The sequence below is a fragment of the Stenella coeruleoalba genome, assembly GCF_951394435.1.
Source record: "Stenella coeruleoalba genome assembly, chromosome: 11".
NCBI classification, from domain to species: domain Eukaryota; kingdom Metazoa; phylum Chordata; class Mammalia; order Artiodactyla; family Delphinidae; genus Stenella; species Stenella coeruleoalba.
The window spans coordinates 17,156,748-17,173,065 of NC_137157.1; the positions used below are offsets into that span (position 1 = coordinate 17,156,748).

Below are 16,318 nucleotides of genomic sequence, written 5' to 3' on the forward strand. Positions count from 1 at the left end.
TCGATAATGTTTTAGTCTGTGTTTTATTCCGTAATTCCACAGGTGGCATAGCAGGACAGCGCCTTTCTGAACATCCTGATATCCGGAAACTCGGTTTCACTGGTTCCACTCTGATTGGCAAACAGATCATGAAGAGGTATTGGTTTTAGTGTGTTGATTTGCTAAAAATCCTGTAAAACCAGGTCTTTGGCTTTGTTTTTGCTTTTTTAAATAAGGTGCTTTTGGAGGGAGAAAAATAACATCGAATTTAGAAGAGAAATCTTACCGCAGTAGGGTATTGAAATGTTTGAATACAATAAAATACTTTCCAAAGTGTAAAGCCCAGAGTCACCAAAACCAGAGTTGTACTGAAAGTTCTGATAGCTTTAACAATCCTTAAGCACAAAACATTTTCCGTACTAAAGCTGGAGCCCAAATTGGTTTTGGAGCATAAGTAAGAAATTGAAAAGACATATAAAAGACAAATCAAATCTGGATTATTTATAAAATTAATTCCTAAAAAGCAGTAACATTAGTTCAAAAAAATGCAAACCATCTAAATGTCCAAAATATGGCAGTGGTTAAAGGTTGTTAATGTAATAGAATACTGTGCAGTCATGTAGAATTTTAATAACATTGGAGTGTTAAACGGTAAATAGAAAGAAAAATAAGGTATAAAATTGTATATATTGGGTAATCCTAACTATGTTAAATAAGACAAAGGCTGTGCTTGGATACAGACCAGAAATAAGTATATCAAAATTGTAAAAAAAAAAAAAAAAAAAAATAGTTGCCATTGAGCCATGGAGTGGAATTCTGTGATTTTTTTCCTTCTTTCTGAATTTTTAAGAGTATTTTTAAAACACTTTAAATAACAATACTGTTGCAAACAGGGAGAAATAAACAGTATACTTCTAAAAATTGATTTTTTTCCCCCGATGTGCCAGTAATCTGGTTAAAGGTTAAGTTCTTTGCCAGGTCTTTATGTAACCAAAATTCTTACACCTAAAGAGTCTGAATTTACATATGATAATCTCTAATCATTTGACCACAGAATTTAAAAAGAAACCCGTTTCTATTAACAAAAGATTTCTAATATTCACAAAGCTTACAGAATAGTGTAATGAACTCCTGTGTGCTCATCACCCAGCTTCAACTGTTACCACCATTCTACCATTCATGTTTTGTCTTTGAATAAGTTTCTTAATATTTCTGAGGCTCAGTTATATTTCCCATGCTAAGTAGTAATTTATGGTTGAAGAAACAGAGAGAGAAACTGATAGACAAACTAAATGCTCATATTCCCTTTATTTTTCTCTAGCTGTGCTATGAGCAACTTGAAGAAAGTTTCCCTTGAACTTGGTGGCAAATCCCCACTTATAATATTCAGTGACTGTGAACTTGACAAGGCCGTACGAATGGTAAGAGTAGGTCAAGTCCACCTAACTAGGTGCCTACTTCGGAAACACATTCTACCTCGTTCTCATCAGGAACCTTAGAATGACGCTTGGTTGGGGTGTTTTTTTTGGTTTTTTTTTTACTTAATTAGTTAATTGATTTTATTTTTGGCTGCGATGAGTCTTCGTTGCTGCACATGGGCTTTCTCTAGTTGCGGTGAGCGCTACTTTCCTTGCAGTGCGCGGGCTTCTCATTGTGGTGGCTTCTCTTGTTGCGGAGCACAGGCTCTAGGTGTGTGGGCTTCAGTAGTTGTGGTGTGCGGGCTCAGTAGTTGTGGCTCGCAGGCTCTATAGCACAGGCTCAGTTGTTGTGGTGCATGGGCCTAGTTGCTCCACGGCATGTGGGATCTTCCCGGACCAGGGCTCGAACCCATGTCTCCAGCATTGGCAGGCAGATTCTCAACCACTGCGCCACCAGGGAAGCCCAACACTTGGTTCTATCTAATCATAAACAGAAACCATTCTCTTTATGTTTAGATTTGGGACTGCTCAGGGCACTTAATTTAAAAAAATAATGTCATTATAATTAAACGTGTTTTTGAAACTTGGAGGCCAGGATTTTAAAACTGATGTAGAGATTTATAAACATTCATGATTTATTTAAACTGATGTAGAGATTTTTAAAAGCAAAATTTGGTATAGAAATATTACATTTAAATGTATAGAATAATCTAAATTTTCTTGCAACACAAAATCTGTTTTTATCACTATGTCCTTCATGTTATGTACATTTTTTTTTAAGTACTCATGGACCAAAAGGGGGAAAGGAGAAGCAAAATTCCTAAAAATATCAAAACCAAGAACCTCCAAGCAACACTAACTTGGCCAAGGGCTTGTGTTTTTCTCTGTCTTCTCTGTGTTGTCTGCTGTCTTCCAATAACATCTAATTCTCAGTGTGTGCAATTTTACGGCAATCCTGACTTCCCAAGCAATAACAGTATTTTCTCTTTTGCTGCCGAAGGGCATGGGAGCAGTATTTTTCAACAAAGGAGAGAACTGTATTGCAGCTGGTCGGTTGTTTGTGGAAGAATCCATCCATGATGAATTTGTGACGAGAGTGGTAAGCGTCTTCAAATTTGCTCTGTGATTTGTATAGAAATTGCCTTTACTTTAAAAGTACTTCTGGGATTATTAATGATAGTTATGATAGTGATGATAGTGCTATGGTTATATTTTTTAAAAAGAACACAATCCTTATCTTTTAGAAGTAGTTTCTGACATATTTACAGATTAGACTATGATATCTGGACTTTGCTTCAAAATAATCCAAAAGGGAAGGAAGTAAGTGGGGGAATAAATTGGTCATGAGTTGGCAGTTGTGGAAGCTGACTGATGGGTATGTGGAGTTTCCTTATATTATTTACCTACTTTTATATGTTTATAATTTTTCTTTAAAAAAAATTTTTTTTATTTATTTATTTTTGGCTGCATTGGGTCTTCATTGCTGCGCGTGGGGTTTCTGTAGTTGCAGTGAGCGGGGGCTACTCTTTGTTGTGGTGTGCGGGCTTCTCACTGCGGTGGCTTCTCTTGTTACAGAGCACGGGCTCTAGAGTGAAGGCTCAGCAGTTGTGGTGCATGGGCTCAGTTGCTCCGCGGCATGTGGGATCTTCCTGGACCAGGGCTCGAACCCGTGTCCCCTGCATTGGCAGGTGGATTCTTAACCACTGAGCCACCAGGGAAGTCCCTATGACTTTTCATAGTGAAAAGTTATAGGTCTATATTAGAAAACTTGACAAGGTATGCTTAAGAGCTATTACTACCTATACCTTGCTCTGCATTTATAGTATATTAGATCCTTGATATTTGTAGAAGATATACTCCTAGATTATTATAAATCCCTAAATTGGCTGTGAGAGATATACCACTAGATTCTTACAAATCCTGAATTTACAGTTAAATGATAGTATATAATTTCCTCCACTAAGATAGATAGATAGATACGTACATACCCCCGTAGTTGGGCATGATTCCATAAATATGAGACTAAACGTCATTCATAGAACTACTAAGATGAATTCTGTGGCTAAAATGAACTCTAAACATACTACACAGGGACTTCCACAGTGACTCAGTGGTTAAGAATCTGCCTACCAATGCAGGGGACACGGGTTCGAGCCCTTGTCCAGGAAGATCCCACATGCTGGGGAACAGCTAAACCCGTGCACCACAACTACGGAGCCTGCGCTCTAGAGCCTGTGAGCCACAACTACTGAGCCCACGTGCCACAACTACTGAAGCCTGCGCGCCTAGAGCCTGTGCTCCACAACAGGAGAAGCCACCGCAATGAGAAGCCCGCGCACCACAGCAACGAAGACCCAATGCAGCCAAAAATAAAATTCATTAATTAATTTAAAAAAAAACATACTACACTCTATCATTATTATGGTAATAGTAATCACGAATTTGTTTCTATTTAAAAAACCAGCACCCAGCCTTTTTTCCTTCAGAGCCAATTCCCCCATCCCACCCCGCAAGAAGCAAAGGCATCTTTCCTCATGAGAGTGGAAAATAAGGAAGTCATATGGAGAGGCAGCTGGAGGGCAGTGGCTGCCTCGTGAACATCCCCGTAATTCAGTTTTGTGCCTTAGTAAAATGCAAGGTACAGCACTACACGTCATGGGCTTTCACAGCAACTTGCTGAAATTTAAAATGCTGAGACCAGAAATGTCAAGGATTTGCTGTATCAGTCCATCAACAAACATGTTTTGCACACATATGAACAGTATTCATTTATTCATTCAGCATGTATTTCTTGAGCACTTACTGAGGGATTATTGCCAGACCTAAACTCAAATTCATGGCCCTGTGGGGTCATGGTAACTCCCTTTCTTTCTCCTTAGTAGAATTGGACTTAACATCAGGAAACGCAGAAATAGATTAAGATAACCAAGGAGCACATATCAGTGATGAACATTCTTCGATAAAGATGGTTTTTCATTGGAACATTCTAGTATATCCTCTGGTGTGGCTGTACTGTGAGAATTTCACAAGGGCAGTCTTCCACATTTGGGGAAAGGAAAAAGACAACAATGTGGCCATTTTTGAAATTATTTTGCCATGAAGAGTGTAGGTATGCTGTATTAACAAAAATTCCAGAACATCAGGTTTGCTATTTTAATGAATTAGCATTCGGGATAATTTTAAAACTCAGTGGTTACAAACTTGGGCTTTCAAGGCAAGGAAACTCTACAGTATTTAGTGGCTGTGTGCCCTTGGGCGAGTCACTTAGCCTTTCTGATCCTCGGTTTCCTCATATAAGATGGAAATAATAAATATCTACCTCCAGTGTTACTGAAGACTAAACGAGGACACATCTTTGAACAGCTTAGTACAACACCTATCACACAGTAGAAACTCGGTCAAGGGTATCCATTCTTATTATTAACAGTCAATTGTGTTTTGTGAACTGGGTGACGTACAGGTGGAAGAAATTAAAAAGATGAAAATTGGTGATCCACTTGACAGATCTACTGATCACGGGCCCCAAAATCATAAGGCCCATCTGGAAAAGCTCCTGCAGTACTGTGAAGCCGGAGTGAAAGAGGGGGCCACCTTGGTGTACGGAGGAAGACAAGTCCAAAGGCCAGGTAAGACCACCTCCATAGGAGGTGTGCTGGGGGCCTGGCTTCTTAAGTCGGAATAAATGGTAACAGTTTTTGTTGCAGCACCATCTTGCCTCAAAAGTAGTGTCATTTACGTTATGATAAGAATTACTTTCTAGATCCTGCTTGGCCACTTATAAGCTGTGACACCTTCAACAACAGTTCTTCTGAGCCTCAGTTGTAAAATGTGATGAAATGTGCATATCCTGCTTTACGAGGCCGTTAAAATCAAATAAAATGGATGTGACAGGCCCTTAGCAGCGTAAGTAAACAAGTGTAATGGATACGGTGTTATTCAGGCACTGGTGATTTTCATTCCTGGCAACGTGCGATTTAATCTTAGCCAGCTTAGCCTGGGAAGGATTCATTCCTGTTGTCTAAGGTAGTACTTGTTACAGAAGTATGTGAATGGCTCAATGTCATGATACCCAAAAGGAGAGAAAAACAAACAAACAACAACTGGAAAACCTCATGTTTTACTCTTGTAGGTAGATTGAGCACCAGCAGGACAGCTGGTTATGATGTGCCCCCTGTGGGATCCAGTGTGTAACACAGCATCGTCTATGAAGTATTCTTGCCAAAAATGTTTAACCATGAATTTAATCATGCCTTTAGGTCATATTTTCCATTTACAAGAAATACAGGGGATAGAGGAACAAATTAAATATCATCCCAAGGAAGCAATGACAAATCTGAAATGCATAAAATATTCTGCAGGACAACTGAACCAGTCTGTTTAACAAGTCAATGGCATGAAAAATAAGGGGCAGGGTAAAGGGGAGAAATATTCTAAAGTTAACGGACCCTTAAGCTATCTAACAACCGAATGCAGTATGGAACTTACTTGAATTCTGAATCAAACAAGTCAACTATAAAAAGATATTTTCCAGAAATCAGAAATTGAATACAAGTATCGAATCATTATGGTGTACACCTGAAACTAATATGTTCTATGTCACTGCATCTCAATTAAAAACTTGGAACTTAAAAAAAGGAATTGAAATATAAACTATGAATAAGGAATTGGCGTTAATTTTGTTAGGTGTGATAATGTATTGTGGTGTGTAATAAAATGTCCTTGTTTTTTACAGGTTTGTACTGAAATACTTGTGGAGTATAAATTGTAATCTCTGGAATTTGCTTTAAGCTATTTCAGCAAGAAAAAAAAGAATCAAATATGGCAAAATATGCATAAAGATTTATTTTACTATCCATTATACTATTTTCTCTACTTTTACATATGTTTGAAAGTTTTGTAATAAGGACATTAAAAATATAATAACCTAGGAATGCTAACACCAAATAGGAAAATGAAAGTCTTCTTGGTTTTACTGACCCATAACGGAAGAAAAAAATTTATAATGTAATTAAACGAGAGAACTACTAATTGAAAATTACCCTTTAATTGATGTTATTTTCTTCTGTTTTTCAAATAGGCTTTTTTATGGAACCTACTGTCTTCACAGATGTGGAAGACCACATGTATCTTGCCAAAGAGGAATCCTTCGGGCCTATTATGGTCATTTCTAAATTCCAAAATGGGTATGTTCCTCAGGCATAATTTGACCGGATTGCCTAGATACTTTTCTTTTTTCTGTCATTGTGGTATGTACAGAGCATAAAATCAATGAACATATAATTTTCTACCATAAGAATAATTTTCTTAATAATTAGAAGAGAATGCTAACCAATGTAGATTGTAATATATTTTTGCTCCTTAGTTTAAACTAATGGCTGACGTTACGGGATGTTCGCTAAGTTTTAGTTTTTGTACAGTCAGCATTTGAAATGTCTCTGGAATAAGGTCAGTAACTGAGAATAACAGAACTGGTTTTCGCATTTACATTTCTAGGGAAGGCAGCATCTATGAAATCTGATTTTCCCAAAGAAAGAGTGTTTTCTCCATAGGGGATCATGCTCCCAAAAGCCTAATACTCAACTCTTTGTAGAAATGTCCACAATCACCATATAATCAACCGTGAATGACATACTGGTTTGTTATGGTGCCTGAAACTTTGATATGCTCAGTGTTTAGCATATCAAAGAGGGCCGTATGGTAACTGAGCTCATATCAGAATATTTAACACAATAGACTCTCATGGTATACTGCACACAATTCTTCAGAATTCTGGCTTTAGTTTTCCTTTAACCAATGAGAAAACAGAACACAGAGTTCAGAAGGACTTCTTGGTCTTGAACAGACATACTGTGAGAGACCTTTGGGGACACTAAGCTGTAGTGAGTAACCTTTTGACATACTGATCCAAGGATGCCCTGTTACCGTCTTTTCCTTATTATAAGTTTCCCCATAGGATGGTCCTTGTGTTAAATATGCAGATATTAGAAGCCAGTTTTAGGGGATGTAAGCCTAGATAAGTCACAGTTCCTGTCCTCAAGGAGGTCACCATCTAATAGGGGAGACAGACAAGGAGACGGACAATTAACCCCAGAGGGCCTAGGTGGGAGGTGTAGTAGGTAGAGTCTGCACCGACCACCTCTGTGGGCTTGGGCCACTTAATTCCTCTATTAAGTTTCTCTATTTGTGCAGTTTATCTATTTGTGAAGTTGGGTTATTAATAGTATCTACCTTTTTGGGTCATTCTAAGTGTTAAATAAGTCAAGTGTTTGCTGTTGGTGACATTGCAGTCATTACGCTCGTTATTATTCTAAAAGTGGGCAAGGTGTGCTGTGAAGCTACGTCGTCTCAGTAGTCCTCAATGGGCAATGGCATACAGCCGTCTTTCGGCCTTAGTCCAGGCTGTAAGTATTCGCAGTGCAATCGGGTGCAATGCATCAAGTGTGAGAGTTTTAGCAGAGCCTCAGTCCTTTCCAAGTTAGAGTCCACATTTCTCATGAGCGTTGAAGATTGTGTATAGTCAAGATTACCTTTGAAAATCCCTTGGGAAGACACCACATTGAAGCCTATGCTGTCCCTCAAAGAATTCAGCACAACTAATTTTTGCTCCAGTTTTGGAAAAGAAATCGTGTTTCTTTGCCGGAGCCCCAGATAAAATCTTGGCTTACATTTGCTGGCCATGTTGTAGTTCATGCATTTTTTTAACATTAGTATGACACTCATAAAGATGAGATACTCACACTATGGCAGGCATGTTGGAACTGGACCCAACTGAGAGAAGAGCAGGTTCACACCTGCACTTACTTGGTGTGTACACATACTGAGTCAAAAGGCAGGGAAGTCACCAGACCCAGTTAAGGATGATCTACTACCCTTTTATTGGATTGGCATATTAACTGCGTTCACTCTCACGTGATGGTGCAACACCCTAGTATACAGAAAAGCAAGATGTTATCCCTGCCCTCGGGGGGGTTCCAGTCTAGTTGGAGGGTGAACACCAAATACACGAAAAGGTAAACCAAAATACTGAATTGGAGGAATATGCGCTACCCTATTATAGCTAACTTTCATTGAGCATTTCCTGTGCTTCAGACACTATTAGCTCATTTAATCCTCATGACAAGAAGACAGGTGCTATTATTATTATTTCCATTTTTTCACAAGAATAAACAAAAGCAGGGGAGATGAAATGATTCACCCAAGGTCACCCAGGCAGTCTGGCTGTGGAGCCTTCTCACCGGGCCACTACACTACACTGCCTAAACAGTGGCACTGGTGGGATCTGGGAAGGCTTCAGGGTGAGGCCTCAAGTGAATGAGCCTTGAAATGTGCATGTAAAATCTGAATAGATGGAGGGACACTGCGGGTGCTCTGAGAATATGTCTGTAAATGGAGCTCAAGGGAGAGGAAAACAAATGGGGTAATCATGAAGGAGAAGCAATGAAGAAGGCTGAAAAGATGACTTCAGATTTTAAAAGCTGTTTCATGATATATGTGAAAAATATAATACTAGAGTTGTAATATTTCATTGGGAGTTTCTTTTGGTATAAGCCTGGAATATTTCATTTATAAAAATGTAAGCACATTGGCAGTAATGTTTTCCTGTTTCTAGCACGGAGGGGGAAAACATTAGAACAGAAAATGAAAGTGTTTTGCTTTTGCATTTAATGAGGTTTTATGTCTTCTAAAAACATCTTGCAGGGACACCGATGGAGTGTTGCAGCGAGCAAATAATACAGAGTACGGCTTGGCCTCAGGGGTTTTTACGAGAGACATAAATAAAGCTATGTATGTGAGTGAAAAGCTAGACGCAGGAACTGTTTTCATTAACACCTACAACAAGACGGATGTGGCAGCCCCTTTTGGTGGAGTTAAGCAGTCTGGCTTTGGAAAAGACTTAGGTATGAATATGCCTTACCTTTCTACTGCACATCACAGAACAGTCCGCTTCATGCTTCATGCAACACTCTTGTATTGCTTTAAAGGGCATTTCCTACATGGCAGTTGGATCTGGGCTTTCAAGGGTACTCATTTTTTTCAAAGTTAAACATTTTTATTGAACATAACGTAAATATAGAAAAGTACTCAAATTGTGTGGAAAAGTGTTTCCTTTTAAAAAAGAAGATTCGTGTTGAAAAGAAAACCCTGACAATATCTTTTAGCTAAAATATGTTAGGTTTGTTTTTTTTTTTAACCTGACATTCAGCATGAACTTGGTTTAGACGTCATGGGACCAAGTGGAACCAAGAAAGGAAAATGGGTAGAAGGCAATAACCGGCTAGCCCCAAGAATAAATCCTGTCTCTGAGCCACCTGGCAGTCTTTCAGAGACAACATTGAAACTGGCAGAGTTTTCTGGGCATCTGGGAGCTCAGATTGAGAGTCTGCAGAGAGCCCAAAATGTAATTCACCGTGGGCAGTAACACTATCACATTTCCAGTTACAGCTCACTTTGAACACTAAATATGTACCAGGTCCTATTCTGATACTCTACCTGTAATAGCACGAGCAGTCCTCACAATAGCCATTGGAGTATAGGTGCCATTATTATCTTTATTTTACAGACGGGAAAAATGGGGCTCAGAGATTTGGGGTAACTTGCCCAAAGTCAGCCAGACAGCCACTGGCAAAAAGAATGCAAAGCCAGACAGTTGGCTATGCAGCCCATGTTCTCACGCCCCATAGTCAGTCTGGCAGGTTGTTTCAAAAATTGAAATGCTTGTGATTTACTGCAATTACAGTCTGCTAACATAAATTGGGTTAATTTGGGGTATTTTTACATTTTCTCTTTCCTGAAGACTTTTGGCAGTGTATTTGCAACAATAAAAGTGGCTCTCGTTTTAAATTCCATTGAGTTGAAGGTAAAGTCTTTTTTTTTTTTCATGTCTTCAATCTGGCTTTCATCCCTGGATCCAAAACACATGGGGAGATTTTCTTAGGGAAATTATTTTTATAAAGTGAGACAACAGTGTTCCACTTGTCTTTTGATAGAGAATGATCGACACACTTCATGTCTGTTTTATTATAAAACAGTAGACTTTGTCTAACAGTTTCTTCCTCTCCTAATTTGAAACTCCCTCAGCCCAATGGTTCCCAGGTGCACATTGGATTAGAATCACCTGGGAGCTTTTAAAAAAAGGAAAGATGCTGATCTAATTGGTCTGGGGTATGACCTGGGATCAGGAATTTTAAAAGCTCCCTAAGGTGATTCTAATTTAACATTAAGAAGCCTGGGTTTAGCTCAACTTCCAGAATCATATACTCATTAGTTTCACCTGTGGTATTCATGCCCTTTAACTGTTGTAGAAATCAATGATTGCGGTAGCTCAAAATAGGAACAGAATAGAAGCAGAAAGGCAGACCTATTTATTTTTTCCTGGATATGCCCCTGTGTCTCTAACATACTATGTAAGTCAGGAAAACTGCCTTTCCCTTAACTTTAAAATAAGATGAGACCAAATGATCTCAAACTTTCTTTGCTCTATTCTGCTTCATTTAATGTAATCAGAAGGACAGTATCCTGATCACTTCTGTTCAGCCTAAACGGGCAAGGAATAGACGTGGAGATTTGTCATCAAGCTGGGAAATAAAGGAAGGGTTTGGGGTAGAAAGTGATAAGCCAACACTCTGGTCCTTAGAAGGCCTGGTAGCTGGTCTAAACCCTCGCTCCTCAAACTGTGCCCCACAAGCCTCAGCATCATCGGGGAGTGGTTAGAAACATATCATCTTGGGGCCTCTGCCGGACCTAATCCAATCAGAATCTACAGTGTCACAAGATCCGCAGGTGATTCACATGAACTTGAAAGTGTGAGAAGCACTGCCTCAGCCCCATTCTATTCGCTTAGTGACCGATATGCCTGCACCTGTGTCCAATATCTGGCGACATCACATCCACCTGTGAACGTGGTCCATTGGCTGCTTTTCTCTTCCCTAGGTGAGGAAGCTCTAAACGAATACCTCAAAACCAAGACCGTGACGCTGGAATATTAGAGCAGTGCCGTCATCAGGAACCCCTCTCAGACAGCACCGCTCCGCAGCTCTCCACACTGAAGAAGCCGGGCTGTGCTGAGGAAGGAGGTGTCAGCCACCAGCCGAAAAAAACCACAAGGACCACGAAGAGGGTCGGGCCACGTGTCTAAGCATTTACACACGTTCCTGAGTATTTTCTAATACCCCTTTTATACCTTAAAATGATGTGTAGTTGTTGGGTTTTGACTATGTCATATACCACACATATTTCTAAAATACCAAGCTGCTTTTGTTCCCCACCAAGACTAACCTCGTCATGGTTGTTCATCTTGCAGACGTCAATACCATGCAGTTATAATACAGAAAGCACATTGTTAGGAGCCCTTGTGTAATATGTACAGGTTTTAACCTCTGAACCAGGCATATGGGGTTGTTAAAAAGATTTTCTGTAATTTTGCTCTCAAGGAACAGTATATCCTCTAAGGAATGTGAAGGAAGTTCTTTTTTTTTTTTTTTCCTTTTGGAAATAAGATACATCTTTGTGCCTTTGATGTTCTATTTTTCAACCCACTGTGATGAGTGACCAACCCAGAAACGGTTCTTGAGTACCTACCAAGTACGAGGTACTATATCATGTCCTGAGGAGTATACAAAATTTAATGACATGATCTTTGGCCCCAAATAGTTTAAATTCTAGTCAATAGCTTTTAAAGTGGACTTTATAGTATGATGTATTATAAAGTAAATAGCTTTTGGAGGCTGATCTTGGTTCATACCATACCATCTTACTATCTATGTGACTTTGGGAAACTTATGCACTTCTCAGAGCCTCAGTCTCCTTATATGTAAAATGGGGACAGTAGTGCCTCCCTCGGAAGCCTTATAGTGAGGATTCAATGCAATAATCTTAGCACAGCACCTTGCACTGGGCTTTGTTTGTGGTAAATCCTCAAATACTCAATAAAAGTTAAGTGCTTTCCCCGTCACTATTTTAAAAATATAGTGAGATATATTAGTTCAATGAATTAATTTCCCTACAGCCCTTTCCAGTAGTCATCGATTCCTATGCTGCTTTTCTCCTCCATTGTCTGACCCAGCACGTGATACAGCAGCACTGGAAAATACCATGTAGTGAAAAATGGTACAAGGAAAAGGGTGCTTTTCTTTCTACAGCTCATTCGTCCTTCTAGGACATTTGGTTTCCCATTCTCCTACCAATTGGTTCTGCTGCCCACTAGCTGGGTGATCTTGGGCAAATTAGTTACCTAATATCTCAAAGCCCAGATTTGGCATCTATAACACAGGGATAAAGTCCCTGTCTCATTAGGTGTTGTAACGATCCGGGGGGATAATATACATAACGCACTCAACAAGGTGTCTGGACCATTCTCTGTGCTCAAGAAAGAGGAATTATTACAACCCGTGTAGTACTCACATAATTGCTCATTGTCAGACAAGAGTAGGTGGGTAGATTCTAACCATCCATGTATGACTAGAAGAAGGTGAGATCCTGAATTGAAGAGTCTTTGGCAGGTGGTCAGAGCAATTAATTTCCATGAATCCTCCTTTTAAAGTAAAATTTCAGTGAACATCTCTATCTCATTGGCTTTGAAGAAGCCCTTAGGGATTACTTGTTACTTCGGAAACTCGGCAGCTTAACGTCAGAAGAATGTAGGGAATCAGTAATCAATAAACAACAATAACAAAAATCAGGGGCAGAAAACATTCAATAGGAAGAATATCAGGTATGATCCTGGATGATCAACAGAGCAAATTTTGCCTGTAAGCATTTTGTATTGTACCACAGCTCATTCAGAGCTCGGCACAGGTGAAATTCTAAATGTGGACCCAGCTGGGTTCAAACTGACAGTTCATATTTGAATAAAATGACAATGTTAATAGAAAGGAACCACTTTTTAAATGCAGTGTTTTAACTGATTTCATGTGATTTAAAGTATCACTTTACCAGATATTTTAATGATAGATGAAATGGCAAACAAAAACCTGGCCATTTCTTCTAGAATGACTTTTACCCTCTAATATTACTCTCAGTAGCAGTGCTTTTAATAGTTTTGGGGCCATAAACCTCTTTGAGAATCTGATAAAAGCTAGATCTCCTCTGTCCCAAATTCACACGTACACACCTAGTTCTGCAAATATCTTCAAGAGATTCACAGACCTCCTAAAACCCACGCTTGACCTCCAGATTAAGAACTCCCTTTTCCCATAGCGAGTTCTAAAGTTCTCAGCGGCTTGAGTTTTTATATCCGCCTGCTGACCAGAATCAAAGGCTCCATGGAATTTATAAAATTACCAGTGAATTTTAATTGGAACGGTAAGGATGCACAGCCTACTAGGTGATTTAATTAACACACTGAGTAATTAATTTCTCACCATTTCTTCAGATCACTGATTTTGCTAATCTAAAGGACAAAGCTGTGATCTGTCCCCCAAACTGGGGAGTTGGGGAGGTGTAGACCCTTTTAAAAGTTGTTTTCCTTCCAAGTCCACTTCCTGGTGCCTTTGCTAAAGCAGCCCCCAGCCCCCACCCACCCCCCTAGTCTTTTGCTCAAATACACCCTCCCTGGCCTCTCCTACCCCCCAACTTGGTTGTCAGTGTCTCTGCTCTATCCTCTCACTTGTCTGGAACATAGTACTTACCACTTGGTGCTGGAATTACTGGTCTTCCTAATTAGATACGAGCACCCCTCCCCCACCCCCAGGATTGGCATCTATCAATAACAACAGCTATCATTTATTGAGGGGCTGCTGTGCGCTAGTCACGATGCTAAGCCAACTTAATCTTCACAACATCTGAAAAGATGAATAAATCAAGGTGCTCTTTTTCCTGGCTCCACCACTACCAAGAGGTTATCGCCCGACTCTTGACTGGCCTTCCCGATTCCTCCCTGTGTGGCTCTCTTCAAAGCTTGAGTCAGATGGTGTCACTCCTCTGCTCAAAACCTTCTAATGGCCCCCATTTCACTTAGAATAAAGTCCAGTGTACTTACTGTGCAAAGTCCTATCAGTTCTGTTCCCAGCTACCTCTAACTTCATCTCCTATCAACTACCCTCTCATTCTCTTTAGCCACCCTGGCTGCCTTGATGTTCCTCCAACTGATCAAGCACACTCCTACCTCAGGGCCTTTGCACTTACTGCTCTTTCTTAGTGGTGTGCTGGTAGATATTTAACAAGTGGCTCTCTGAAAGGAAAAGAAAACTCTGATTTGTAGCATTTGCTGATTTCTGTGTACAGATGCTCTCACCAAGGCGGATTTCAAGCTACCAACTTGACTTCACTGAACACAGAGTTGGGATAAGATGTGTGTAATTAGAACAAGTGTGGGCCAGCGCCAGCACACCACTGCCTCTTCCTCAAACTCTTTCCCCACACACCACCCTCAGCTGGTGGCTGCCTTACTTCCTCCAAGTCTCTGCTCAAACATCATCTTAGTAGAGATCCATTTGCTGACCACTCTTCCTAAAATAGCACATAGATCCCCACATTCACACCTCATCTGTCCTCATTCTTTAGTCTCCTTCTCCTGCATTATTGTTGTAGCACTTACCACCACCTGGCGCAGTTATTATCATCGATTTCTTCCCATTAGAATGTAAGCTTCGTGAACAGGTGCTTCTTTCATTCAAGGACTTATCTCCAGTGTCTAACACGTAGGAGGAGCTCAATAAATATTTGCTTTCAAATGAAAGAGGTTAAGAAACCTGCCCAGATCACACAGCTATTCAGTGGCAGAACAGGCACTCAAGCAACGAAACTGGTAGTCTTAACCAAGCTAAGATGCTGTTACTGCCGATGCCTGAATCAGGCCCTCAGTAATGAATAGTAGGCAAATGTTAAATATTTGTCAAAGTAAAAAGCTAAGTAGAGTGAACATTAACTGCAAGAGCTTTTGTGGAAATGACTAGAGACAGGGCAAGGAACCAAACTGGTTCCCCCATACCTCCCTTCTAAGACAATAGAAGCTACCGAGGGAAACCTGGGCTATAAGTAGATTATCAGACATGAGACATGATGGACACGGTGGATTATTATTATTATACCCATTATGCAAATAACACCCAAGCAGATTTTTTAAATGATTAATACCTAATTTTGTAAAAATAATAAAATGGGAAGGTAAGATTCAACCATAAACTCTCCACAAATAACCACAGATGATATTTGAGATGTTCCAGATTTTTTCTATGAATACACTTTTTTTAGAACTAGTGTAATACTGTACATAACTTTACCTGCTTTTTTCAATTAACAATATGTAAGCATCTTTCTATGTCAATAAACATACCTCTGCATATGTTCAGTGGCTTTAATTCAACTTGTTCTCTACTGTTGGACATTTGTATTTGCTTTCTATTTTAAATGTCAGTCAATCTTAGATAGAAATTTGTGAACAAAACTGTTATTTGCTTAATTAGAATAAATTCCTAGAGGTGGAATCTGATTAAAAGGATATAGCAATCTGTAATCTTACCAACAGTTTCTCCGAAGTTTTGCCACCACTGTGCATTATTCTTTTTAAAAAAATTTAATTAATTTATTGATTTATTTCTGGCTGCGTTGGGTCTTCGTTGCTGCACGCGGGCTTTCTCTAGTTGCGGTGAGCTGGGACTACTCTTTGTTGTTGTGTGCGCGGGCTTCTCATTGCAGTGGCTTCTCTCTTGTTGAGGAGAACCGGCTCTAGGCGCACGGGCTTCAGTAGTTGTGGCATGCAGGCTTCAGTAGTTGTGGCTCGCAGGCTCTAGAGCGCAGGCTCAGTAGTTGTGGCACACGGGCTTCGTTGCTCCGTGGCATGTGGGATCTTCCCGGACCAGGGCTCGAACCTGTGTCCCCTGCACTGGCAGGCAGATTGTGAACCACTGCGCCACCAGGGAAGCCATGTGCATTATTCTTACAGCATCATAATACCTCACACTTACCAAACACTGTTCTAAGCA

General features: G+C 39.9%; 1 protein-coding gene across 2 annotated transcripts in view; it reads left to right on the forward strand.

Annotated features, from left to right (window-relative positions):
- Positions 1 to 16,171, forward strand: part of ALDH1L2 (aldehyde dehydrogenase 1 family member L2) — a 56,785-nt gene extending 40,614 nt beyond the window's left edge. For both annotated transcript variants that reach the window (XM_079938424.1, XM_079938425.1), the window contains exons 17-23: positions 43 to 136; positions 1,301 to 1,400; positions 2,398 to 2,496; positions 4,858 to 5,023; positions 6,475 to 6,580; positions 9,096 to 9,295; positions 11,328 to 16,171. In XM_079938424.1, the coding sequence (XP_079794550.1) occupies positions 43 to 136; positions 1,301 to 1,400; positions 2,398 to 2,496; positions 4,858 to 5,023; positions 6,475 to 6,580; positions 9,096 to 9,295; positions 11,328 to 11,383 (821 nt within the window). In that variant the 3' untranslated portion in view covers positions 11,384 to 16,171. The remainder of the gene's footprint in view (positions 1 to 42; positions 137 to 1,300; positions 1,401 to 2,397; positions 2,497 to 4,857; positions 5,024 to 6,474; positions 6,581 to 9,095; positions 9,296 to 11,327) is intronic.
- The last annotated feature ends 147 nt before the right edge of the window (positions 16,172 to 16,318 follow it).